Here is a 27,534-nt window from a genome sequence, read left to right on the forward strand (position 1 = left end):
ATCATTGCGACTGTCATGCACGTGACATATAGGGCTTAACCTGTGAAGAGCACATGACCCTTTTTGCCCCTACACTCTGAAGTGCCCTGCTGATGTTTCTTTCATTAAATCAGTGCTATTGGTGACCCTTTACGTCTGCCTGCTTGTTTACATTTACATTTAGTCATTTAACAGATGCTTTTATCCAAAGCGACTTACAAAGAGTTCAGGGAGCAATAAGTTTCAACAAATCTTTAGCCAATGAAAGGTTAAAAAGAGCTTTTGACTCAATAGTGTTGGATACGCTGTCAATAAAACCTTATGGCTCCACCCCCTCTGTCTGGATTGAACTGTTACTGCAGTTCTTTCTTGCAAGGGTAACGTTGTCGTTAAATACAGATCTTGTTGTTTGAACTCGTACAACATTTTCTTTACGCAAGAAACTTTCAACTTACAACTTTTTAGGTATTTGAGGTATCTGAGACATTTGGGACCTGAGAGAGCGGGCTAGCATTTGCCTGAACTTAATAGTCTAAAGCTACAACAACGTTGTAACCTGTCGAATAAAACCCTGTTTTAATGATGATGGGCAAAATGCACATTTGCACACATTCTTCCTAAGGTTAACTTTAACTGCATCTGAGTTTGACACAATGCGATTGTGATCCTCGTCACCTTAGTAAAATATATCTAAGAAATGTCTTTTTTATTTTAAGTGTATTTAATTGATACGCTTCATTTACGAAGCAATGGTTAATTCCTGTTCACGCTGTTAAAATATTGGATTTGGAAAGGGCTTGAAACCAGCTTTCATATGATACCAAAACCTGTAATATGTATAATTTCACCACGTGTTGGTATCCCAGATGGCACCACTTTTTAAAATAACACGTTAAAAATATTCAACGCAAATTCTCAGTCATCCTTTGTCTATAGTCTTATACAATGACTCTCTTATTCATGAAAATGCCATTTCAACTTTTTAGTTTAGTTAGATTTTAAATGGTTGCTTTGACATCTCTATGCTGCGTAACGCTACAGCCGTCCCGTCTGGGGCTGCATCACTCTGAGAATGTCAGACAGCGCATTAGGTTCACTTTCATGCCTGAATGAATAAAAACAAATAATACATTGTGCCTTAAAGTACATTTGATTTAGTATTTTCGTATTGTTTCGATTGTTCAGATCTGTGCAGAGCATCAGCTCTTAAAGGGGCCGCATTCTTAAACCTGTTGCTGCTGCTTAAATGTCGAATAGTGATCATGCGCTTAGGCCTTAGAGAACACTGTTTAATTTCTGTATAACCCAACATGTTATCAATAGAGAATAAATCTAATCTTTTTGAGACTATTATTCTGTTTGATTTAATTTGGCATGAAGATGTGACCATTAAAGGAGGGAGGGTGCACTTTTTCAGTCTCAACACATCGAAAAGTTCTTTGCACGGCCCCGGTGACTGTGTTGCACATCAGGAATGCTTTTTTGTAAAGTACATTTTTAAAAACAAATTAAATATCCTAATTGTCTAAGGTACCTGATGGAGTAGACACACATATCATCGTAATGACAGTTGTGATGTAAACCTTCTGTATCACAATGATATTCATTTCTACATGTTACCGTAGTGAAAAGTGAATACAAATGAAAGATATGTAGTAGACGTCTAGTTTAGATGAAAATAAATGCTGAAAACGAATAGATGTTATATGTATCGTACCTGTTTGAATGGACGGCTGTAACACAACATACAAACAAATAAAAATGAACAGCAGAACACGAGACGTCTTCATATCTGAACTGTCACATGTAAGAGTCCAGCGTGTGTTTGAAGACTAACACATTTATATTCACACTTGACACTTTAACACTTCTATCCTGTCATGTGCTCGAGGGGGGGGGGGGCAACCTGATATAGTCTGTTCTGTATAAAGGTTCTGTTTTTTTTTAACTATCCAAGAAATGAATCCCACTATAGAAAGATCAAATAAAAGCACTCTATCACATGGACACAAACACTACATCTGTTGTCCAAAAGTGACTTCTGAGATGATTAGCTTTCAAAGTCTCATAATCTGATAGTGTTTGTGTGTTTTTCTATGAACTTGTTGAGTTATCTGTGAGTAAAAGGAGAAGAAGATCAAGTTCCTCCATTTCAAAATCTTAGGGAGTTTTTCGTTAGTTTTTTCAAAGAAAGGCTTGTAGATACGTCTCCTTGTAAAGCTGCTTTAGAACAATATGCATTATGTAAATAACCACACATGATATTTAATGTCCACAAGATGAAAGAAGTGCCATAAACATGTATGCAAACCATTAATAAATAAACAGTAAAACTTTGATGTAGTTTTGCGGCAGGTACTAATACTGTGTTTGACCCCCTTGGCCTTCAGAACTGCCTTAATTCTACGTGGCATTGATTCAACAAGGTGCTGAAAGCATTCTTTAGAAATGTTGGCCCATATTGATAGGATAGCATCTTGCAGTTGATGGAGATTTGTGGGATACACATCCAGGGCACGTAGCTCCTGTTCCACCACATCCCAAAGATGCTCTATTGGGTTGAGATCTGGTGACTGTGGGGGCCATTTTACTACAGTGAACTCATTGTCATGTTCTAGAAACCAATTTGAAATGATTCGAGCTTTGTGACATGGTGCATTATCCTGCTGGAAGTAGCCATCAGAGGATGGGTACATGGTGGTCATAAAGGGATGGACGTGGTCAGAAACAATGCTCAGGTAGGCCGTGGTTTGCACTAAGATTGGCACTAAGGGGCCTAAAGTGTGCCAAGAAAACCTCCCTCACACCATTACACCACCACCAGCCTGCACAGTGGTAACAAGGCATGATGGATCCATGTTCTCATTCTGTTTACGTCAAATTCTGACTCTACCATCTGAATGTCTCAACAGAAATCGAGACTCATCAGACCAGGCAACATTTTTCCAGTCTTTAACTGTCCAATTTTGGTGAGCTCTTGCAAATTTTAGCCTCTTTATCCTATTTGTAGTGGAGATGAGTGGTACCCGGTGGGGTCTTCTGCTGTTGTAGCCCATCCGCCTCAAGGTTTTGCGTGTTGTGGCTTCACAAATGCTTTGCTGCATACCTCGGTTGTAACGATATTTCAGTCAAAGTTGCTCTTCTATCAGCTTGAATCAGTCGGCTCATTCTCCTCTGACCTCTAGCATCAACAAGTCATTTTCGCCCACAGGACTGCCGCATACTGGATGTTTTTCCCTTTTCACACCATTCTTTGTAAACCCTAGAAATGGTTGTGCGTGAAAATCCCAGTAACTGAGCAGATTGTGAAATACTCAGACCGGCCCGTTCTTGCACCAACAACCATGCCACGCTCAAAATTGCTTAAATCACCTTTCTTTCCCATTCTGACATTCAGTTCGGATTTCAAGAGATTGTCTTGACCAGGACCACACCCCTTAATGCATTGAAGCAACTGCCATGTAATTGGTTGATTAGATAATTGCATTAATGAGAAATTGAACAGGTGTTCCTAATAATCCTTTAGGTGAGTGTATACTGTATGGTATAATGCAATGTAAGTCACTTCAAATAAAAGTGTCTCCCAAATGCGTAAATGTAAACCTAGTGCAAAGTTTAACAGTGCATAGATCCACAAAATACTGTAATTTCCCCTTTAATTACTTCATTTGTCAAAGACAAAAAACAAATCCATGCAAGAGTTTTCACAATTGTTTGACAATCAATCATTTATTGTTCATAATTTTAGTATTGTCATTCACGTGTGAATGGAGCTCCACTTAGATTAAAATCGGTTAATAAATGTAACTGACAACAAAAAAACGACAGCTCCCTTGTTCACTTGCATGTATTTATATTAGACAGTCTTACCAACCTGATCTCACAGGAATTCGTAACGTAACGAGACGGCTTATTTATATGTTGTGAACTGTAAATGTTATACCGCAAATACAGTATATGAGCTTTATATGTTTTATTTGAAGTTATTTTCTGAGATCAAATGCAACTTTCAGAAACTTTGGAAGTTGTTAGGTCAGCAAGTCTTTCCAAAAATAAACTAGAACTGTGGTGATGAAATGCTTGGTAAAAATAAAAATACTGCAACAGGATCAGAAACTTCACAGAGAAACCACATGTGGAATATGATGGAAATATATAAAGCAATCTTGTGCTTTGTGTTCTTTTACTAACCCTCGGGATATATAGTTGACGTTGTTTCTTCTGTGAAACAGTAAAGAAGATTAAGCTAAAATCTTGGTTTTAAAATTTAAATTTGATCTCTAGTAACATTGTTCACTAGCAGTAATTTAATAATTCCTTGCATAGGTATTAATGGTGATGATATGGCACAAGTCACATTTAAAACACATAGTACTGAGATCACAGTCGGTCAAAGCAGGTTAATGAGTAAATGAGCCCTGAAAAAAGCAAAAGTGATCACCGTTTCTGTGAGTGCTGTTTGAGCCATATTAACCACAACGGTTAATATGGTTTTACTCACACCGCTTCCAATGCTTTAATCTAAGACACCTATTATCTAGTGATTTTGCAGAATAATGAAAACATTGGAATATATTGGAAAGAGTAATGTTAGCGTCCTGACTGTCACTGAACACAAGACTAGAGGATGCTGAATGAGTGACAGATGAATTTTCGTGAAGCTTATCATCTTTTGTTTTCTCCTCACATAAAGCTATCGCATGACATAAGAAAATATAAAAGTTTAGCGAATGAAAACTCTTACAGCGGTTACCTTATTGCTCATCCTTCTTTAAGCTTGATCATATTATTCAGCACATGCAAAAAATGTCTGTATCGATGCGATGCCGATCCAGGGTATCGGACCACCCCACGTTACTGAAGCGCACCAGAATACACATCTAAAACGCATTACTACGATTCGCTGTTTGCTGTGACAGATTTATTGAGCCTGAGGACGAACAATTTGATGTTTTTAGACGTTTACAACGGAATTAACCACAGAGGAGTTCAGAACCTGCAATATTTTATCTGTTGATTACTTTAGACAGCGCTGATAATTTTCAATCCGTTCACAACAAGAACTTATCTTTATGTTAATATGACCAAAAGTGTCCTTAATACACAATTCTTAACATCATAAGAACATAAGTCAAGCCTTTTCGTTTTGCACCAGGGCTAGTCAACTGGTGGCCTTCACATTTCAAATAAGTGGAGAGACTTTTAAGAGCGGTGTGCTTTAAGAAATGCACGCCCTGAGACACCACATCTTTGAACTACAAAACGTTGCTGCAGTCAATACAATAGTAATATTCGTAACAATATTGACGTCTTATAAAACGATTTGATCGGTCTGTCCAGAAAACGTATGTTTTTTGCAACGTTATAATCGGCAATCCACAGCCACAGGCAGTCAGTTTGATACACCAGGATACACCCTCCAGACACAGAATAGTCTCCAGATGAGGACGGACTCTTAGATCTCTCACTTTGTCGTCGGGTCGAGTGCACTCCCCGCACCAGGATTCCTGTGGTTCCTGTCCTCTCCCATTGAAGCTGTCTACTGTTCGGCAGGTCGAGCCTCTCTCTGCCGATCTCTGGGCATCTGGTGGTGTCGCCTGCGACTGTTATTTCAGTTTTTTCCTTTAATAAGCATCCGATTATTTCCCGCAACTGAGTCTGTCGTCTGGTATTCATCTGGTTCAGGGTTTTGTCAAACATGATCCCAAAAGGACGGCATCTGTTGACCTCATCATAAGTTATTTTCTTAATATATGGTGCCAAACCAAACTTAGCAACTTTGGTCTTGTCTTCACAAGTGGTAAATGTGATTTCATATAGAAATCCAAAAAATACATTTTGATTTCATTTGGATTAAGTTGTATTTATCTCTATTGTAGCCACATATTTTCATATCAAATCCTATTCTGGCATTTTATACAGATTGTTTATATATTTCAAAAATATGTTTTGTGAATAAATTCGTTTTAGCAGTTGTTATTCGGAGACCACAGACCAAGTCTGAATCAAGTACTGCAAATGGAAGTGTAATGTGTTGTTCACTAATGCATTTGCTAACATTATAACGAGTAGCAACATATTTTTAAAGCACCTTTAATATTTGTCTATGTTAGTATCAATACATTTGCTTGTTTAAGTATTAACAAATACAAGTGTATGAATTAATAAATGTTGAAATACATGTTTACTCAGGAAACAAATAGAACGTCACTGTACAGTGTTAGAACAAAAACAGTTCAACATACATAAAAAGCATCTGAGCTTGATAACTCGCTGGCAATGGAATGATTTTCTGCATAATATAGTCACATCGCAAACGTGTTTCCTCTGTTTCTGGGGTGTAGCCTCTAGTAAAAACAAGCAAATTCATCTTTCCACTAAATTATTATGAAAGATTTATCACAGACCAGCTGTCTGCTGTTTGGTCTGTATTCTCAGCGTATCTAATGTACATGTTTCAATACGGCTTCAGTGCATTACATTCAAAATTAATACCATGAGTGTTTATGTGTTAGTACTGCTCATTTTGTTCATTGTTGCCAGCGATACTTTTACTATTAAAAGTGGCAAGAGGCTCTGAAAGATCAGAGTTGTTATAGATTCCGTTGTCAAACGTACGCTGTCCATTCAAAGGCCTCCAAATTCTCTTATTGAACAGAAAGCCGACAAAACCTGCAACAGCGATGATGATCAACATCACCCCGACAGCGATGCCAGCCGAACCGTGAGACGTCTCTTCTACATGACGCTCTGCCAATGCTGCAATGCAACAATAAAGCATGATTTCATAGATAATAGCTGAAAGAAAGTGTCTAGATCTACAGTAGTTCTACACACCTGACACTGACGGCTTCTCTGTTGGTGGTATGACTGAAAGAGAAACACACATGTAGATTATTATATTAGATGATGTAATATGAATGCATACTGTATGTTGTGTTGTTTGTTTGACGGACCTTTAGCAGTCTTGCAGATATAAGCTCTGCGATTATTACAGTTGTTGTTACTCCACATTCCAGTGTTTGACTGAACTTCCACACAGTCACCGGCGTTATTGGGCATCCGCGGTTTCCAGTTTGTGTAATCCACAACCGTGTTATCAATCCACATCCATTCACCTGTGACACACAAACATCGCATTTTCTTTATCTTCTTCAACATGGATTAAGATATGGTTTAGTTTAACACATGTTGTGTTCTGACCTGAATGACCGCGGTGCATTCCGATCCAGAATGAGTCGACTTCATCTTGAAGGATCTCCACATTCTGACGGATAAACTTTGATTCTATTGGCTCCTCAATATTTACCAAAGATGCACCTGAAATCACAGAAAACTCACTGTTGATGCTGTCTTTGTCTATCTGTGCTTCGATGAATATCACTCCTGTCCCATGTTTTTTCAAGGACTCTGTAAAATAGGATTCACGTGATATTTAATGATCTAATTGGGAGGACAAAGTATTGACTCACCTATTCTCATGCATTCCACTGTGGCATCATCCCAATTTTCTCTCTGAGAGGTCATGAATGTATAGCAGTGTCCTCTAAATGGGATCCAACCTATTCGCTGATCTGATTCGGGGCAGTTACCCGGCAGCTGAGGGGGATCTGCGGGGGCCACAACTGTGGGGCGGCGAGAGGAGTTAAATTGACAATTATAACAATAATATGAGAAACTGACAGGATGTGTTTGAATATATTGGTGCCCAATCACTAAGACAAATGCTGATTTAAATGTTAGAGCCTCAGCATTCGAATGTTTTTATAAAGAGAAATGTACTGACAACTAACAATGAAAAGTGCTATATACAGCGGGGGAAATAAGTATTTGACACATCAGCATTTTTATCAGTAAGGGGATTTCTAGGTGGGCTATTGACACAATTTCCACCAGATGTAGCCATCAAGCCAAATATTGAGTTCATACAAAGAAATCAGAACATTTAAGTATACAAGTTGAGTCATAATAAATATAGTGAAATGACACAGGGAATAAGTATTGAACACATGAAGATAGCAAGGTGAAATATGGCATAGAAAGCCAGGAGATCCCCTGAAATCTGTCAGTATTGAGAGAGAACCCCTGCCCCTATCAGTTCTAATTGATATCAGCTGCTTTAGCCTAATTGATGGCCTATAAAGGGTTCTCATTACCTAGGAGGCACACAGGAAAGACTTCATGATGGGTAAAAGCAAAGAACTCGCTGTAGATCTTCGTAATCTTATCGTTGAAAAGCATTTTGATAGGAATCGTTATAGGCGCATTTTCTAGAATGCTGAATGTTCCTGTGAGCACTGTGGGGGCCATTATCCGGAAATGGAAAGAGCATCAGTTCACCATAAACCGGCCACAATCAGGTGCTCCACGTAAGATCCCTGTCTGAGGAGCCCAAAGAATAATCAGGAGAGTTCTCCAAGAGCCAAGAACCACTCGGGCAGAACTTCAGGAAGACCTTGCCTCAGCAAGTACTGTTGTTTCAAAGAAATCCACAAGCAATGCACTGAACAGCCATGGCATCCATGCACGCTCACCACACAAGACTCCATTGCTGAACAAAAAGCATGTTGAGGCTCGGTTCAAGTTTGCGAACGAGCATTTGGAGAAGCCTGTGAATTATTGAGAGACTATAGTGTGGTCAGATGAAAGCAAAATTGAACTTTTTGGCAGTCATTCTACACACCATGTTTGGAGAAGAAATGGCACTGCCCACCACCCCAAGAACACCATACCAACAGTTAAGTTTGGGGGTAGAAGCATCATGGTTTGGGGCTGCTTTTCAGCAAGGGGTACTGGCAGACTTCATATTATTGAAGGCGGGATGAATGGAGAAATGTACCGGGACATTCTGGATGAAAATCTGCTGCCATCTACCAGAAAGCTTAAAATGAAAAGAGGGTGGACATTTCAGCAAGACAATGATCCCAAACACAAGGCTAAGGACACAATGGAGTGGTTTCAAAGAAAGAAAATCAAGCTGCTTGAATGGCCCAGTCAATCACCTGACCTAAATCCCATAGAAAATCTATGGAGAGAACTGAAGATCAAAGTTCATAAAAGAAGCCCAAGCAACCTCCAAGATTTAAAGACCATCTGTGTGGAAGAATGGGCCAGAATCACCAACAAAGGCTTTTTTACAAAGTATTAAATAAAGTGTGTTCAATACTTATAATAAATAAAGTGAAATGACACAGGGAATGACTCAACTTGTATACTTAAAGGTTCAGATTTCTTTGTATGAATTCAATATTTGGCTTGATGGCTACATCTGGTGGGAATTGTGTTAATTGCCCACTTAGAAATCCCCTTACTGATAAAAATGCTGAGTGTGTCAAATTCTTATTTTCCCCGCTGTAAATAAAGCTGACTTGACACGGTATAAAGCTTTTATGGTCAAGGTTACTTTACTACGTTTAAAGGTGAGGTAACATGCTATTACATCCATTGTGCCTTCTTTATACTGTTAAACGTGCTGGGTCCTCAATCTTAACATGGTCAACTTGTTAAAAAATAATGGGACGCATGACGTAGTATTTCTGTGCGCGATACTGTCCACCTGTTTCGGTTCACGAGTTCGCCTCGCATATAATAACTACAGATGGTGTCCAGTGGAGAGGGCTCAGAGGTCGGTGGTTCCTCTAAAATCGGTGCGCACGCCATATGTGTTTGTTTGTGACATCATTTCAAAGATGATTGTTTCTCAAACAAGTCCCAGTTTTACTCTGGATTTGAAAAATGCAGTACTACTCTACAGGTACTCAATATTAACATAAGATTGGCTTTTATGAATCATGCTTAAAGTCCCAGTGATTTTTTCATGAAATATTGCAACGTTTGTGGTAAATGGCTTATCAATTTGGGAAATTGTCTATTTTTAGTTCATGTACCTCATAATCTTCAGTTAAAATCTGAAAATGCACTTCTATCCTGAAATGACCATCCATCTCAAATGAAGTAAACCAGACGGCTTGACCGGGCATCTGTTAACTCCTCCCCTTCAACAGTCAGTCTGCTGCTAGTTTCATTTCAAAATGCAACGGCTGTTTTTATCCTTCCAATGTGAACAGATTTTTCATCCACATTCAAAAACGCAAGCTACGCCCACTAATTTTCTCCTTTGATGTTCCTTTTCACTCGGAAATGTGTCAGAATACGGATTTAAAACGATCAGAACTTCGGGTCAGGAGAACTTTAATAGACAATATAACTGATTTACTTCAAGACTCTAATAGGACTTACTTGAAATCCTTATGGAAAAATGAATTGGGGAAAATCTAATTATCATCTGTAGAATGTAGAAAGATTTACCTTTGGATCGTTTGCAGAGGGAATAATATGTGTTGGTGCACGCTGCAGTTTTCCAGTCGCCATCCGTGTCGATGTAAACACAAGCTAAATTGTTTCTGGGTTCTCCTGCGGCCCATTTACTGTAGCTTAGAAGCCAGTTATCCACCCAGCGATACCGTCCACCTGTCTGGACCAAACAGATTGAATATTTCTAAACGGAAGATCAAATCAAGCGTACCGCACCGTGAGATGAATTGAGTACCAGGTTGCTGTTGAGGCCGATCCACAAAGGTTCTCTGATGGTGTCGACTCTGAGGCTGTTGTACGCCTGACTGATGGAGTCCAGCACACTAGCAAGATCAGCATCATCGGCTTTACACTCTCTTCTGGCTTCATCCCAGCTCATCTTCACCTGCTGCACCTTGTATAGATCTTTGCCCAGACTGAAGAATTTCTGCGGACCTGCTGTGGTCACGGGAGCAGCCAGCTGAGAGTCTACGACACACACAAACACACTTACACATCTAACACAGCTCATGTACAGTTCACACCATCAGCGTCTGGCAGCGACATTATCTCATTCGTTTCAATGGTAGTTTAGTGACATCTGGCAAAGTGACCTTTGGCGACAGGAAATGGGCGTGTCTAGTGACATGATAAAGTTGAGATTCAATCAACTTTAAGCAAATGATGAGCGACTACCAATAGAAGTTTAGCTCATGTCATCTCTCTCGCCTGTTACCGCAGGGTTTGTTTATAAATGTTACTAGAGCAACCAAAGCTACAGTAGGAACACCTAACAACCTCAAAGTAGAAACTGGAAACTCAAAGCGACAGAGTCGCAGCTTATGAGACTGATGATGAGTACATATATGTGAGGAATAGGGATGTAACAATTCATTCAGCTCACGATGCGATTCCCGATAATGATCTTTCAGCATATCCACGTTCTCCAAGTTTGCAGTGAACACAGTGGCCCCTGCTTTTCAAAACATTTAGTGCGATTCAAATATCACCGGCTTGAATTGTCACATAATATTATTAGGGCTGTCAAATGATTAATCACGATTAATTGCATCCAGAATAAAAGTCGGGGTATTACATAATGTATGTCTGATTTCTGTTCATTTTTATTGTGTATTTATAAAAACATATGCTTTATTTATGTTTTCTAAATATAAACATGTTTGTGTACATGTGTGTTTATAAATACAAAATGAATATGCACAGTACACAGACATCCATTGTGTAAACACAGACTTTTATTCTGGATTTGATTAATCGCGATTAATCGATTGACAGCCCTAATTATAATCGTTTTCAAGCGGCTCACAGTGAATCGTCACATCCCTATAGTGATGACATGTGATTATATCTTTATATAATATATGTTTTATGTAGTTTGGTATTGACCTGTGTTCCTCTTGCAGATGAAACGTCTCTCATTTGTACACACTTCAACTTTCCACACACCGGTGATCTTCTGTGGATTTCTAACTATGACAACACAGTCATAATTCTACATGGGAAAGAGTTCAGATTAATAGTGTAAGGCTAAACGCTTAATCAAATTCCAAAACATTTGTACTTGTAAGTCGCTGCCACACAGATAGTTGAAGAAATGCCCACGTGTTCTTTGGACAGGAAACCCACCTGATTTTCAATCCGGTGTACGAATCGATGGGGAGAAAACATATGCCGCATGACTTCCTAAAACAAACAAAAAACCAGAAAAGCAACATCTAAACTGCTTATCCTTACATTAAATATCCATAGTCAAATGATTAGCTACCCTTATAAACATGGCCATAGTTTTAAGATAGTTTCTAAGAATAAGTCTGACTAGTTCAAGTCAGTGAAGAAAGACTGTTGCACAAAATGAGCTCAGGGTTGTTTTTAGTAAATCACACAGCTTTGCGGAAGACACTGAACTACTTAAAACCAAAAAATGTCCCAAAGTAGATGCTAACCCCAGTGTTTCTTTGCCAAAAAATGTACAGTGCTTCAAAGACAATTTAACTGAATCAATTTAGCAGTTACAGAGTAACTGTAGTCCAAGCATTGTTTTTATTATTATTTGCTGAGAAAATGAATAGTGTAAGTAGGTCAGTTTCACAAACCATCAAAGATATGCACAAAATATGCTGCAAAGAAAAATATTTCTCCATAAAGTTGAGAAAAGCATTTCTTTTTTACAAGACACTGTAAAAAAACTCTTCTCCCTTTTTTTGTCCATTTCTAAAGACAATTCGCTATAGCAGGCTGCTTTTTGAAACTAGAGAAATTGACAGTTTATTGGTTTTCATGACAACAAAGATCATAATGAAAAGTTAGCCAGGGGTCCTCAAGTCTTACTTTTTTATCTTAAGACTGATCTAAGATTCTATGCAACTGACTAGTCTTAACGGAGGATTATATATAATCGTTCATTATAAGATGACTTCTAAAGACAAAAGCCCAGTGAAGATTGATGATGACACTTTACTTATGAATGGTTCTTAAATTATGAGCCGTCTGACAATTAACAGTCAATGCTTTAAGATGAGCTCTACACTGATGCCCTTAAAGCAGCTCAAAAAAGGCCCTTTTTAACTGACTTCATGCACACTTACCTGTTCAGCAGAGAGGACTCTTGACTCTGGCTGTGACGCGGGTTGACCTTTCATCCAGTTTGTGTATCGGACGCCTTTACCATCAGTCCACACAAACTTTGTGTCCCAGTTGACGTCATTCAATCCGGTCCACACATCATCAGCAGAACTGAGCACAAGTGTTGTGAGAAACCCTAAAGAAAAGATAAGAGAACAGATTATTCTTGAGAACAGATCCTCAGGTTTCATTTGACATCTTAAACATAAACATCATGTTTAAATGTGAAGAACAGATATCAGTGTAATACTCACATTGCTCTGTGTGACTCTGAATGGACACCAGGTTACCTCCATGTGAAATGCAGTGATCTCGCGCTTTATGCCACGTCATCTTATTATCAGAAAACTTATAACACTGTTTGGAAACACAAACGCTCAGAATTATAGTGGGTAGCGTTTCATAACAAAGGGTCGTTGTAAAGGAATCGCAGAGAGAACATGATGTGTTTGGCAAATTAAGAGATAAATCACTTCTAGAATTTGCAGAATTGTGAAGATCGAAATATTAAGCAGATGTTGTTTTTGGGCTTTAATGATTCTCACTTTTCCTCGGAAGCGCGTCCATTCAGGATCACAGCCGCCCGCCGCTACAGTAGACGGAGACGTTGTGGTGTTGACAAAATCTGAACTTCTTTTACAGACCGAGGGTAACCACATGCCACAGGTGATATCATGCCAGAACCCTAAAAAACATGAGCGTGTTTAGGATGACATGTAAGGGATAATCTATGGCTAGCTGTGATTTTAAAGGAATTAAGGGCATGGAAAATTGCGTCAGTCTCTGCTTGCTAGTTCTAGCAATCCACTTATAAATCACACAGAGATAATGTAGAGCAATAGGATTGCAAAATTGACAACAAAGTTGCGATGCTGTTTCTCCACACTCATGCAGTGGTTTTAAACTGAGGGGCCCAAGATAGATCTTGGGGGGGCTACAGGTTGTGGCATTTTATGAAATAAGAAATTTATTGTAAATTCTATGCAATCAAATCGATGCAATGTAAGAATCCATTTAAAATGGGATGATTTGTGATGGATCAACTGAAAAGAACAATCTTTAAATCGTTATACCCCTAGTTGTTAATTTTTTTGGGTTTTATTGACACATTAATATCATCCAAGAACAGCTCTAATGTGGTTATTACCCGTTTCCTTGTAAATGCTCACACAGTTCTCGTCATTGTTGCCAAAATTGGGTTGATTGTGATCCCAGGCAGTGTAAACAACAGGTGAACCGTCCACCCAACTACAAACAGACCAAAAAAGCTAAACATTTATTAGAAGTATGATTGATGTACACTTTTATTTTTTTAATGATCTATGAGTGAGGAACGAAGCGCAAGTTAATGGAACACGTCATTGTCCTAAATTTACGTTTTAGCAAAAAAATAACATGAAAGAACATCAGTCTGTAAAAGTAGCTTACTGATGTATCATCTCTCAAATTTTGTATTAAGACAAAGAATCTGAACTGAAAGACATTTTTTAAGCTGTTCTTAATGTCAATTTGGAGAAGAACATGGTCGATTTTGTATAAGGTTTTGACAAAAATAGAAATAGAAATTCACAGGTCATACTTCAAACCTTGCGCCAGGTGTACGATTGGGCCCATAGTCTTTTACACTCACCTAAATGATTTATCCAACTCTACAATCATCCCGATGAAGTAGTAATCTTCTGATTCACTAGATATCTGTAAGATACCAGATAAAAAGATACCAGATAGACAGCATGCCAAATACACATACCATATTCTACCCTTGCTCTATCGTTATTATCTGCATAGGCAAACTTGTGAAAAGAACATTCTGTACAAATACAACATCGATATGTTTAATAGTGACTGAGTAAGAGCATGTCAAAGATTGAAATCATAGTGAAATTAATTATTGAAATCAAACACATCAATAGGCTCAATCAATTGGCGATTCAGCAAAGGCCGCTAACATGGTCCAAGTGCCAAAAATGTATGGCTAGATATGGACCCATCAACAGCATACAATCTTAAAAATAAAGGTGCTTTAAGGTTATTCACAGCGTTGCAAACGAAGAACCCCTTTGGTTCCACAAAGAACCATTCAGTCAAAGGTTCTTTAACATCTGAAGAACCTCTTCAGATTATAAAAAGGTAAGAAAGAGATTAAAGTTTTTTTTAAGGAAATAAAGGTGCTTCAAGATGCCAAAGAGCAACCTTTTTTGTCTAAATGGTTCCATTAAGACCCGTTAACACCCAAAGAACCTTTCTGTTTTACAGAAGTCAGGCTTAATTTGCCCCAATGGACAGCATATTACATGGTCAAATCCTAACCATTCCTAGTGCTTTAATGTATGTTCAACAAGTGACTAAGGTCTAGCTTTACTGTTGTTACTTACTCTAGTCCTCTGTGACAAGAAATTAAGACATTTCATTTACCTGCTTCCATAAAAATTTCCTCTCGGTTTGACTTGTCACAACGGCAAGATCAGCGTGATTCTTCTTACAGAACGCTCGAGCTTCTTCCATAGAGAGTTGATCATTATTAATAAAGTATTGACTGCCATTGAACACGATCCAGCCATCAGAAGTCTTGTTATATTCTTTTGAAAGATAAAAACAACAGAATATACATTAGGTTTTAACCATGATCATGTGATGTATTGCTGCAAATGTTTTTGTTAGACTTTTGTTCAATGTGCAGTATACTGTATATGTAAACACATTCTCTAAGTACCTTGAATTACAGACGTCAGTGAGGATTTTGGAGTGATGCCTGTTGAAAGAACAGAATTCAAAAGTGGCATTTCTGAGATATTTCCAGCACGTGCATCAGATTTGTTCATTCTTAATACACATCAAAACCAGCATTCAAAAACACAGTGTCTCACTTGTGAAATGTGTCCCTTTATGTGTGTATATTCTGCATTTGTACCTATTGGAATCTGACAGATCCAGTCAATAGACGATTTACAATCTCGATCGTTCCACTTGCGGTTCCTCGAATAGCCGTATTCTGCACAGTTCTCATTATTGTTGTAGTTGTTTGGCTCATCGGGCGCCCAATTTTCATAATCCAACTGAAATACACAAAACACACACAATTACCGAGCACTTGATACAAATCATGTGAATGTTAAAAAAATCTATTTAAGTAACATAAGGAAAAAGTTGAGCACTTTTCCACCATTGTGGAAACGTTCCATTCTGTGGCTACAGAGAGAAACGTCTCGGTTACGTATGTAACCTCGGTTCCCTGATGGTGGGAACGAGACACTGTGTCGAGACTGACAGAATGGGGTTTGACTTGAGAACCTATCATCTCTGATTCTATTTTGAAAAGGCCAATGATTCTATTTTGAAAAGGCCAATGAACGGCATGAGACGGCATGCCCGTTCATTCACCTTTTTGGGCTGCGGAACTTGAGGCACTCTCGTTCACTTCAGCGGGCTGGTGCAGTGCCTGTGGCATTATGGACAATGTCTCGTTCCCTCCATCAGGGAACCGAGGACACATACGTAACCGAGACGATTTCCAGCGGAACAACACTGACCGGCCTAGGTGAGTCACAAATGAGCATCCTCGCGAATCAAATCGTGTGACCACGACGAGAGGTTCTTACTACCGGCGGTACAGGCGGTGGCCATGCTACTGTAGAGGTGAGTAGGTCGCCCGACACCGTAAGGAGCACTGGGAAGTGCTACCCCCTCACCTGAGGGAGACCACATCTGCCGAAGGGAGAAAATATGTGGAACACCTACACTGTGCTGCTCTGCCAGGCTCGTAATTCTCAAGTGCTTAGTGATGGATGGAATGCCTATACTTCGTGTGGAGGAAATAGGGAGGCTGGAATAGCGCCTTGCCTGAAGAAGGGAGTGCACCCAGCCACCATCAGTCTCACCCAAGACCCGGTCAGACACAGGTTCGATGCCCGGTGAAAAAGGCTGGACAGAGCCCAACCCGCAGCTCTAGGCACCCGCTGGACACGGAGAGTGCATGTTGATCCCTTTCCCTCCTGATGGAGGGCCGGCAGGAGAAGTGTCTTCATCATTACAGAAAGATTGGGTTCTCCAGGGGCCTTACGCAGGCCCACCAGGACCATGTTACGGTCCCAGGAGGGTGCGGATAGCGGACAAGGGGAGATAAGCCGAATCTGCTGATCGGGTCGTGCTGCCTAACATCCGGACCCTCTGTGCTGCAGGAAGCGCACCATGGCGAGAAGAGGCGCCACTTATAGCGGCAGTCGCCTAGTGGTGGTGCTCTTGCCCGAGTGACCATGCTCACGAGAGTGGGAGACAGGTCACTTCAGATCTCCTCGTCCCGTCCAGGGTCCAGTAATGGGGTTCCAGAGGTCTGGTCTCGTGTGCCAGACCGAGCCTTCTCGCCAAGGGGTAGCGGCCGTCAGAGCGTGTGCTCTGAGAGCCAAGTCTGATTGGGCCAATCGGGCACAACTAACAGACTTAAGATGCTCTTCTACCCTGGCTCTGCCGGGGAGCCTCACTGGGTGGGAAGATGTACTCCCGCTTGTCCCGCAGCCAGCTGTGCGCTAAGGCATCCGTACCGAGGAGGTCTCGGTTAGGGAGTACCCAAGCGGGCAATGGGAAGTGTGCCGGGGGGCGAAAAGGATCATCTGTGCCTGCCCACACTACTCCCAATGAGCTGGACAACAGGGATGGAGTCGGCAACTTCCACAGAGCGACCTGTCGAGAGAGCGCGTTGGCTGTCTGAACGAGATGGTGCAGGATATGAATGGCCCCCCACTGCTCCAGAGGTGGGGTCAGTCTAGGGCTCGACTGGCCGTAGCCTTGAGCTGCAGGGAGTCCTCAGCGTCTGATGTCAGGAAATCACCACCCCATGCCGCTATGGGTGACGCCCATAGGAGACAGGTTTGGTGAACATTACGGGGCCTGGGCGGTCTGCGGCAACGCTGCGACGGAGTTACGCCAACATAACTCCCATATCACCCCCGCCGCTCACTGCCGCAGCCGGCTTTTAAGCCGCTTACCACAAACGCTACTTTAGCATGCCGGAGACCCGGACATGTGACTTAGGTATCGTGGGTGTCTGGCTTGAGGATGGTGCGGTCGCATCCAAGACTACAGCGGCGAGACATACCTGGTGACATGAGCACGCTGCAGGAGAAATTTGCTCTTTTAGAAATATGTTCTTTGAAGACACCTCCGACCAGCTACTGAAATGCCCAGGGGAATCGCAAATACCAGGACGAGTTCCGCTGCTCTGCGTCGTAGATCCAGTAGGAAGAATCGAAGATCACTCAGCATAAGCCTGGCAGGTTCCAAAGAACAAAAAGGTGAATAAAGGGGCATGCCGTCCCATTCGCCAAGTTCATTGGCCTTTTCAAAGTAGAATCGGAGATGATAGGTTCTCAACTCAAAGCCCATTCTGTCAGTCTCGACACAACGTCGAGAGATCGACAGAAACCTAAGGGTTATGTAGACAAGCGACCAATCCTGAGTAGTGACGTTCCAATACCCGTTCTAGACAACTGTGCTACAAACTCTGGCCAGAGAACGGATTGGAATTGTGCCGGGCCGAATCAGGCTAACTTAACTTAAACATAACTAAGCTGTTTCAGAGCGTGCTTAGAACAATTCAGAGCAATGGTGGAAAAGCGCTCAACGTTTGGAAGGAAACAATACAATCAGACAGAGAGAGAGTCGTAAGAAATCACTTACAGGAGTCTGATCTGACCACACATAGCCAGAATTACTGTCCAATGAAGTTAAGCCGATCCATGCCGGGCGTCCACTAAAATACCTGCAAAAAGGTCATGTGACAACTAAAATTCTTTACTTGCTGCACTGGTCTGCAGGGAACAACCTCAGATTATTTGAAGTCGACACTTATGTGATAAAAGCAGAGTCGCCATTGACTAGTCGATGACATCACTAATAAATGAAACAAGAGAAGGAATGCTTTGCAACAAGATTTGATGGGTGTGGGCGGTAAAGACACTCGTGTGTACGGATCGCGGTAGAATAAAGGGATTCGCGAGACTCCAGCAAAATAGACTTTCTCAAGCCCCGTTCAGACCACCAGCGAGTAGCAGGCTTTTATTATTCTAATTTACAATTCCCTAATTTATGGATATATAATGAAATTAAATTTAAAATTCATAACAGATAATGAAAAACTATTTAAATAGATGATATTTAGAGAATTTTGTATTTTCAATAACAATTCCGAAGATATGTTGACAGTGTTACTTGTTTTGACATTATTAACTTAAGTGATATCAAATAAATGCCGGTAAAATCTGTCAATTCCTCTTCCTGTCATTTTAATTAAATGTCCTGTAGGTCAACTGAAATCAAATCAAAGTCGTAAACTGAAGGAGGCAGATTTAAAATTTTACACAATCTTCTTGGCAATACTCAACAAAGCATTACGACATTTTGTGATAAAAAGCACTTACGGTATCGTCTTCATTTCTGTATCTGAGTGGAAGCTTGCTAAATCACCACCAAGAACTCGACAGAAATCATGAGCCTCAAACCAAGTCTTCTGCTCGTACTTATTCTGTCTGTAGACCTAATAGATACAAAACAAATCGAGTGACTGTCCTGAGCGGAATTTAAAGGAGAAAGTTATGCTAGACATCTAAAACATGTTTCATTTATTTTGACACTAATGGCACTAAAAGTATAATTACTCATTTATGTTGAGACTGCAAGACACTTATGTCATAATCACAAGAATACATTTTACTATGTCGAGCTCACAGGAAAAGTACATTTGGATCATGGCAAAATTACATATCTAGAGAATTTTTTAAAAGTCAAACATGCACTGTCAGACTTTGCTTTGAGTTACTTAATACAAAATGCCCAGCAAAATACTATAATCTTTTTTTACTGTTAATTATTGTTATTTACATTGCATTATGGGTATTTTTATGACGTAATTGTATTTTGGGAATTTACAGTAATCTACTGTTGACACAACAGCAGTAGTGCTACTGTATTTGAAGACTGATTTTTATCAGTGAAGATATAAAAAATGTCACTTAAAATTTCACATAGAAAAATTTTAAAGTGTAATTGGAAAATGTTTAAGAAACTGGACAAGGAAAACTAAAGCATGCGAGCGTGAAGCCAAATTTGAATTGACTACTGTGAAAACGCATTTTAGAGTAATAACAGCAGAGCTGGCAACCCCGGCCTGAGCGCTACACCTCTGGGATTGAGCTGCTGAAGGTAAGAACTGCTACAAAAAGTGTTTTCTGTAGAATATCTAGCGAAACGTTAATAAGTCGGGTACGTTTAGTTCAATTTTCAATGAAACATTACCTGCTGAGAAGAAATATTTCCCAAGTTTAACATCCACTGGGCGCAGCAGCAAAAGTGGAGCAGTAAAACTGCCAAAAGTTTGAAATATTACTGTTATTTTATCAAAAAATGTAGTTTTAAGGCATTTTTATGCGAGAATATATGATTTTAAATAAAAATCTGCATTTGGTTAATAAAGATTGTGTCTTTAAAAAAATACATTTAGGCATTGTTACTTGTTATATCAGGGCTTGTGTGTGTAGGACTCCACTAGCATAGCGGCTAATCGACTAATGTTTATGCACTTTATTGGTAATCTGCTGCTACATATAATAAAATAAGATATAATTTATGATTATTACAGTTCCATATCACTAGCACAATCTGAAGTCTCAGATTTATGCTGCTGTATTTATATTATTTATTATTATAGTATACTGTCATATTACTGTAAGGTACATATACAGTTAAACTGCTGTAACTGGCAATGGCACTGGCAGTGACTTACCACAAAAATACAATGAAAAGTCTAACAGTGAGGCCTCTGCCTCATTACAAAAGGAAAATGAACTTTAACAAATGAAATGTTTTTAATAGTTTGTTAGTACAGTCTTTGGTTGGAGCTGTTGCACAGGCTCAGCGTTTCAGGGGAATGTTGTGTGTTTATATTTACCTGAATGCAGTTGTGTGGATCTTTTTTAATCCAGTCTTGTGGGCAGTTTGGAGGTTGTGTGATCGGAGGCTCTGTGGTTGTAGCGATTCCTTCTGCCGTTTTCTTACAGATGTATTTCTGTTTAGTGTTACAGGCCAGAACATCCCATAATCCTGCTGAAGATCCTGTTAACATCGCCACGCAACCCTGGTGCCTACCTGAACATCACAAAACAACGACATGAGAAGAGAGATATGACATTCATGAGTGAAGCTGCACACCTGCATGAAACTCCTCAACACACCTGGCATGCCGACATTAAAGTGTGTGAACTTGACTTCAACACCATTACTCCACTGGAAGAGCGCCACCTGCTGAGCATTAGACAGACCGATCCAGAAATATTTCTCAGGCCGAAGACCAACCAGACTGATGAGAAACGCATTCTCATACCTGATGAGCGAACATACAACACTGTTTTACTCTCACTGTCATTCAGTGTCAAAACATCTAAAACATGATCAAATATTTCAGGTGAACTTCACCTGCTGGAAACATCAACCAGACTCGCTGCGCTCTGCTCACATGTCAGTTTGGCATCAGCAAAAGTTTGGGTTTCCATGGCAACATTATAACAGTAATAGCCAAACCTGAACCAACCCTGTGGAGACATTCACACCGTCACCAAACCGTCCCTTCAAACAATAATAAAACACAATATATCAAATAAAAAGCAGCTTCACGTATGATTTTTTCGACTCACAGCAGGACATCCAGGACTGATCATGTGTGTGGATCCTTCAGGTTTAATGGAAGCTTTCTTCTTACAGATGTAACCATGAGCTGTTCCACACGCTTCATCTGCCCACTTTCCCTCCTAATACACACAAAACCACCAGAACAAACTCACAAACATCACCGTGTCAAATGTTATGATGACCATAAAAACACAATATCAAAAGTCCCCACCTTTCCCTTCATAAGCACACAATCCTCCATGCGATTGGTGATGTGTGAAGGTTCTCCAACAATCCATCTGGTGAAGGTGACGTGTTTTCTATCCGACCACTCAAACAGATTCTGAATCTTCTGATCATTGAGACCAATCCACAGCTCATCACTGGACACTACACAACACAAACACTTTAGACGTACCAACTAATATATTATATAAACTGATTTTATCTTCAACTGAAATCAAATAAACGGGTTTTTAAATAAAAAACTTTTTGAAAGAGGATCATTCTTCTTATATTGATTTGCATCCCAAATGCTTTCTTTTAAACAAAGTGCAAACTGAAGCATGGCGATATATATGTAACTGTAGGCGTACTGTACCTCCTACTTTTAGATGAACATCAACATCAAAAACATTGTCTGTTTATTTAGACGTCTCAAATTGATCGGGATTCACTGAAATAAACGTTTAGTCTCACACCTGTGAGCCATTAGATACATAAAGATAATAAAGGAATTACTAAAACTAATTTAGACAAAGAGAAATGACTAGAAAATAGAATGAACACAGAAGTGTTAGTTGCAGCGGTCATAGTTGTGCTTTATCGTGAATATAACACAGCTACTGACCAAGCAGAACAAACCGTTTTGTGTTTGTGTTTTATTGCAGCAGACGTACAGTATCCACTCTGTGATATGATGAAACTGTGCTCCTCTATGTTGTGTATGCTGGCCAGATCTGATCCTTCTTTATGACACGCTGCCAAAGCGTCGCTCCACATCTTCTGAGAGCGCTGCAGATAATAACAGTGACCGGCGTACGGCACCCACGCCGCTGGACAGAAGAACGGCTGATCTTTACCTGACACACACACAGATAAACATTTAACACTGACACTGGAATACAGTATGTGCTGTGCTGTGCGTGTGCGTGTTGTACCTATTGAAGGTGTGATCTCTGTTGAATTGCCCTTGCGGCAGATGTAGCCCAACTTCTTACTGCACGACAAACTTTCCCACTTTGAGGCTTTATCAGCGTTTAATGCAGCACAGTTCAGACCCGGCTCCAAAGACGGGTGACCTACAGTCAAACAATACCAACATTGACATCATCTACACACCATTCAGATGCTTTTTCTACATACACGTGACGTACCAGGAGCCCAGTTGAGATATCTGAATGGGTTTCCATTACTCCATTGCCAGCCGCTCTCAAAGTCAAGACTGCTCAGTCCGATCCATAGAGCAGAACCCATGTGATCTGTCAAACCTGAAATATCATTTTAGTTTAGCTTGATAGTAGAATCTGTGTGTGTAAAGAGCAGAAGATGTGAATGTACCTGCTATATAAGACTGCTCGTGGAGTTCTGATATACTGAGAAGATCTGCATCTTGCTGTTGGCAGCTGGTTCGAGCTTGATGCCAGCTCAATACTGACTGTGTGTTCCTCTGGTACAAAACACCACTTACTGGATCACTGTCCCACCCTGACACGCCTGAAACACATACAGAACAACATTTAAATACACATTGTATATTCTAATTTAATGTGTTTTAGTGTATTTTATGAACGAAACAAAACATGTTCTTACCTTTGGTTGGGCAGAAGCCCCATTTCTTGTCTGTGTCATAATCTGTCTCAGTTGAACACCACAGTCGGCCGTCTGATTTTCCCTCCACGATACACTCGGTGTACCACTTGTCATTAAACTTAAAGGGGAACTGACATGGCTTTCCAAATGAATTCCCACCCAGAGAATACATCTCTACAAGACACAAGAATTACAGGAAGCAGAGATAAATATTGATGGATTCTGACTCATAACTGCATCAGATGTGTATTGTTAATAATGTCTGCTTATACCTTGATATCCATGAGAACACAGATCTTCTTCACTCCCATAAATCTGCCAGCGACTCCAACCGCCACTTCCACTAAACAGCATCACATTCGACTCTTCTCGATTACCGTAGTTCATGTGTAAGGGTTGATCTTTTAATCCAAACAAGGTCTCGTTCTTACATTCCCAGGTCTGTAGAGGACTGTTGTCTTTACAGGGCAGAAGAATAATTTTCACCCAGTCTTTGATGTCTTGAGCTCCCAAACAGAGTTTAAGAGAGACGCTGATGATTCTTGAAGATGAAACCCATCGGAAGCGCTGAGCGTCAGAAGAGACATCACACGCTGACGCCTGCACCACATTGGCATTCACCACATTCACACATCTGTTGTGATCCTTGTTGTACATCAGAAAAGAGCCGGAGTCTACACAAAAATATAGCACACATTGTGAATGATATTCATCGTAAATTTACCACACATTTCCATTTTCAGTTTTTAGTTTATTTCAAAACCGTACACTGTTTATCAATGTACACCAAAATTGGTAAAAAACACAAAATATTACACAACGGGGTGGACACATTAATCACACAATGGAAACAACGATAGCAGGCTGGACAAACAGCAACAATTTGCATATCAACTTGAACACATTTTACCCAATTCCGACTTTTTCCAATTCCAATGTGACACAGATCAGATATGACCCACCATAATGTTAACAGGATAAAAACGCATGCATTCAGATATTTCGAGATCAGTTTCAGGCCTTATTCATATGTGGAAATAAATCAGATATAAATCAGATATGTGTCATGTAAACAGATTTTCTGAGGCATTCCGTTCTGTACGTCATTAAAAAGGCGACAATTTGGATTAAAGGCACATACAGAAACAAATCAGTTTTCGAGGATATTTCGGCTGCAATGACGGCTCTTTTGCTCCTCTTCCACCTCAAATAAATGTATTGTTTGGCGAACTTGTCATATCGCAGAGCTGACATCAAGCACATTTCACGTTCGTCCATCATGGCTAGTGAGTAATCTTGGTGCAAGAATCCACGTTGGCAAGTGTAAGCACGTAAATCGGATATGTGTCACAAATCAGAATTGAGCATCAATACCTGCAGTGTAAATGGGGCCTAAGTTTATGACCTTAAGATCTGAGTTTGCTAAAAGCAACCAGTGTGCGGGTGTATTACATGATACATGATATTACATGATGAAGTGACTGAAATTCTACAGAAATCATAAGCATAAATATAACTGTAGCGAGTTAGGCGGGACGAGAGCCGGGATTCGAGGCCGATGAGTGATGACGAGCGTCAGCAGTACGCACACCGCTCTCGTATCACGGATGATCATAAAAGGACGAGCGATCGGACTGTCAGTGAGAGAGGACAGGGCCCGGATTAGTGTTTATGTTTGGGGGCCGGCAGTCGACCGTGGGGTGGGTGCCGGTCTTTTATAATTACGTGTTTATTGTTTGTTTTATTTGATTAAAGTTTGATTAAAATGTTCTCCGGTTCCCGCCTCCTTCCTTCCCTTCTATTGAACTTTATTACAATAACATTCATCTTAAAATACATAAAGTGAGACTTAAGAAACATCTGCATTTACAATTAGTAAATGTACATTTTGCACTCCTTATTTTGTAAGTTATTTTTTGCAAAGATGTTTTTGACATACAGTATTTGCAAAAAAAGTTTTGTTAAGTTTTAATATCAAATGCACACATTCTCAAATGGTAAGATTTGTCAAAACTGGTTAATTGTAAGCTGGGATGCAAACATTGTCATTTAAATGTCAGGAAAAAATCTAAGGCTCGGTTTCACAGAAAAGGCTTAAAGGTATAAAAGCGACTTAAATATACTAATTTATCTAAGGCCTAGTCCTGGCTGAAACTAAGCCTTGTCTTTGAAACCAGGATTGTGAGGGTTTTTGCCAACTTTGGTTCATGAACAAATGCCTAGTTTTAAAAAATAAAATGCCCCTTACTCTTTTTAGATGAAGTATTGAAATCAAAAATTAATACCATTCAAACTTATACTGGATATTTACAAATATTTGAATGACAAGTCAGCTTTAATTCACAAAAACATTGTTACCTGCTCATGGAAACATTAGAAATAAATGTAATGCATCATACCTGTTTGACTGGACATCTGCAACACAACAAACAGACAAACAGAAACAAACATTAGAACATGAGACGTCTTCATATCTGAACTTTGACTTGTGATCCACACATGAAGGAATCCACCGTGTGTTTGAACAGTTACACACTAACATATACCCTAGACTGATGGGGGTGTTAATGTAATGATGCTATTGGAAACTGGGAGGGTTTGGGGGTTTCTGGTTTACAAGTCTGCCCAACCTACTTCACAGCTTGAATGTTATTGCATCATAATGGAAACAGGAATATTGAGGTGATGTTAACATAAATCAAAAGCTAATCAATTTACTAGAGACATCAATGGCAGTACTAATATCAAAATGTTGGCTTTCATTCATAAAATGAGGCTGTTAATGAAATCTGTTGTTTCTATATTCATTTGGAGGAGAAATATGTAATCATTAGAATGTAAAAGTATATTAACAAACATTAATGTTATGTGCAATTCTTTGCGATTAATCACAGATTTTAATTTTTAAGCGATTAATATTACTAAAATATACAGTAGATCAAATAAAGTAAAGCACTATACACATATGGGATATTTGCTAACATACATTGTTATACAGTATATTTAAGTTGAAGAAGCTGTTATCTTGAGCACAGTTGTTGTGAGGGAAGAAGATGCTCAGAGACAAAAGACATTGTCCACATTAAGCTTTGAAGAGCTCTGTTTGCATTGAACAAGGAACCAGCCATTTTAATTATCCCCAAAGACCATTGTTACTTGCATTTAGTGTTCATCTTTGACACGTTGTCAAGTGTTACAAACATGGTGTCCAAGACAATTCAGATCATTTTCTATCGTCAGCAACTTTAATTATAAAATTCCTTGTAATATTGGCATAATTCTGCACTTCACTTGGTTCTGGATTTCTTGGTAGATAAGAAAGAGGAACAGAAATTAAGAAATAGATTATGAAAGCTTCAAGATGCTCATCTTTATCATGAATTTCTGTGGAAATTCTCTGCAGCTCAAGCTTTTGTGTTTGAGAAAGAATTAATGTTTTTATAGCCTATTCACATTCAGACCTATTCTCAAATATTCAATATCAGAAAATGTATTATATTATTTTTTGAATTTGTATGAACTAGAGATGCAGAATAAATGATCGGTTATCGACCGCTATCTATAATAAAATCCGGCCGATTCATTATAAATAATTTCCTCTGGTTAAACCACTTCATGTGCATTCTGCTCACAGATAAAATCCAGTCAAGTACTCTCACGATCATTCACCACTTGGTGTTATTAGCATAACATTGATGATGTACGTACAGTATATTTATGAATTTGTGAATTATAGGAACAAAAGCATATTGTTTGTAGACTCCTGTCTAAATTATTTGAGACTCGTGGCTGTTGAAAACATCTATAATTTATAGCAGAAAAATTGTAAAAGATAAAGAATCTTTAACTAGTGTAAAGTAGGCTGCAGAAACCTTTTTTCTGCAGTCAATGTTTTCAAATAAAAGCAGTTCTGCCTTTTGTTTCAGTCTCAGATAAATGTGATATTAATATAGAGATGCTGTATATTGGGCAACATATCGATTATCGCTTCTAATGTTAAAGAATTATCGGTTAAAGTTATCGGGCAAAATTTACGTAAACTATTCGTGATTCGGACCCCTCAAAAATCGAAAATCGAACTAACGTGTATTCATTTTCGTATGGACATGCTTATATCTTGGTGTTTTGATATACACTGCTCAAAAAAATAAA

At 39.5% G+C, this 27,534-nt stretch overlaps 1 protein-coding gene and 1 pseudogene across 2 annotated transcripts in view; both read right to left on the minus strand.

Annotated features, from left to right (window-relative positions):
- The window catches only part of LOC306897928 (macrophage mannose receptor 1-like), a 28,869-nt pseudogene extending 23,190 nt beyond the window's left edge, over positions 1-5,679 (minus strand). The window contains exon 1 of the transcript XR_013788345.1: positions 5,448-5,679. The product of XR_013788345.1 is annotated as a macrophage mannose receptor 1-like (transcript). The remainder of the gene's footprint in view (positions 1-5,447) is intronic.
- Positions 5,680-6,063: 384 nt separating this feature from the next.
- On the minus strand, positions 6,064-25,884 carry LOC306892095 (macrophage mannose receptor 1-like). The gene is made up of 31 exons (XM_079452900.1): positions 25,782-25,884; positions 23,655-24,056; positions 23,383-23,556; positions 23,131-23,286; positions 22,947-23,060; positions 22,731-22,871; positions 22,470-22,652; positions 21,803-21,960; positions 21,597-21,710; positions 21,379-21,494; positions 21,138-21,286; positions 20,855-21,051; positions 19,329-19,444; positions 18,589-18,670; positions 15,827-15,971; positions 15,629-15,667; positions 15,331-15,494; positions 14,546-14,610; positions 14,063-14,163; positions 13,461-13,600; positions 13,170-13,272; positions 12,879-13,051; positions 11,920-11,976; positions 11,680-11,785; positions 10,529-10,761; positions 10,288-10,453; positions 7,452-7,604; positions 7,183-7,299; positions 6,936-7,097; positions 6,817-6,849; positions 6,064-6,738 (listed from the first exon to the last, which is right to left on the minus strand). The coding sequence occupies exons 1-31, from the start codon at positions 25,852-25,854 to the stop codon at positions 6,491-6,493; spliced, it is 4,380 nt and encodes a 1,459-aa protein (XP_079309026.1). The 5' UTR covers positions 25,855-25,884; the 3' UTR covers positions 6,064-6,490.
- Between the last annotated feature and the right edge of the window lie 1,650 nt (positions 25,885-27,534).

This window comes from Barbatula barbatula (genome assembly GCF_947034865.1).
Source record: "Barbatula barbatula genome assembly, chromosome: 1".
Taxonomy (NCBI): Eukaryota; Metazoa; Chordata; class Actinopteri; order Cypriniformes; family Nemacheilidae; genus Barbatula; species Barbatula barbatula.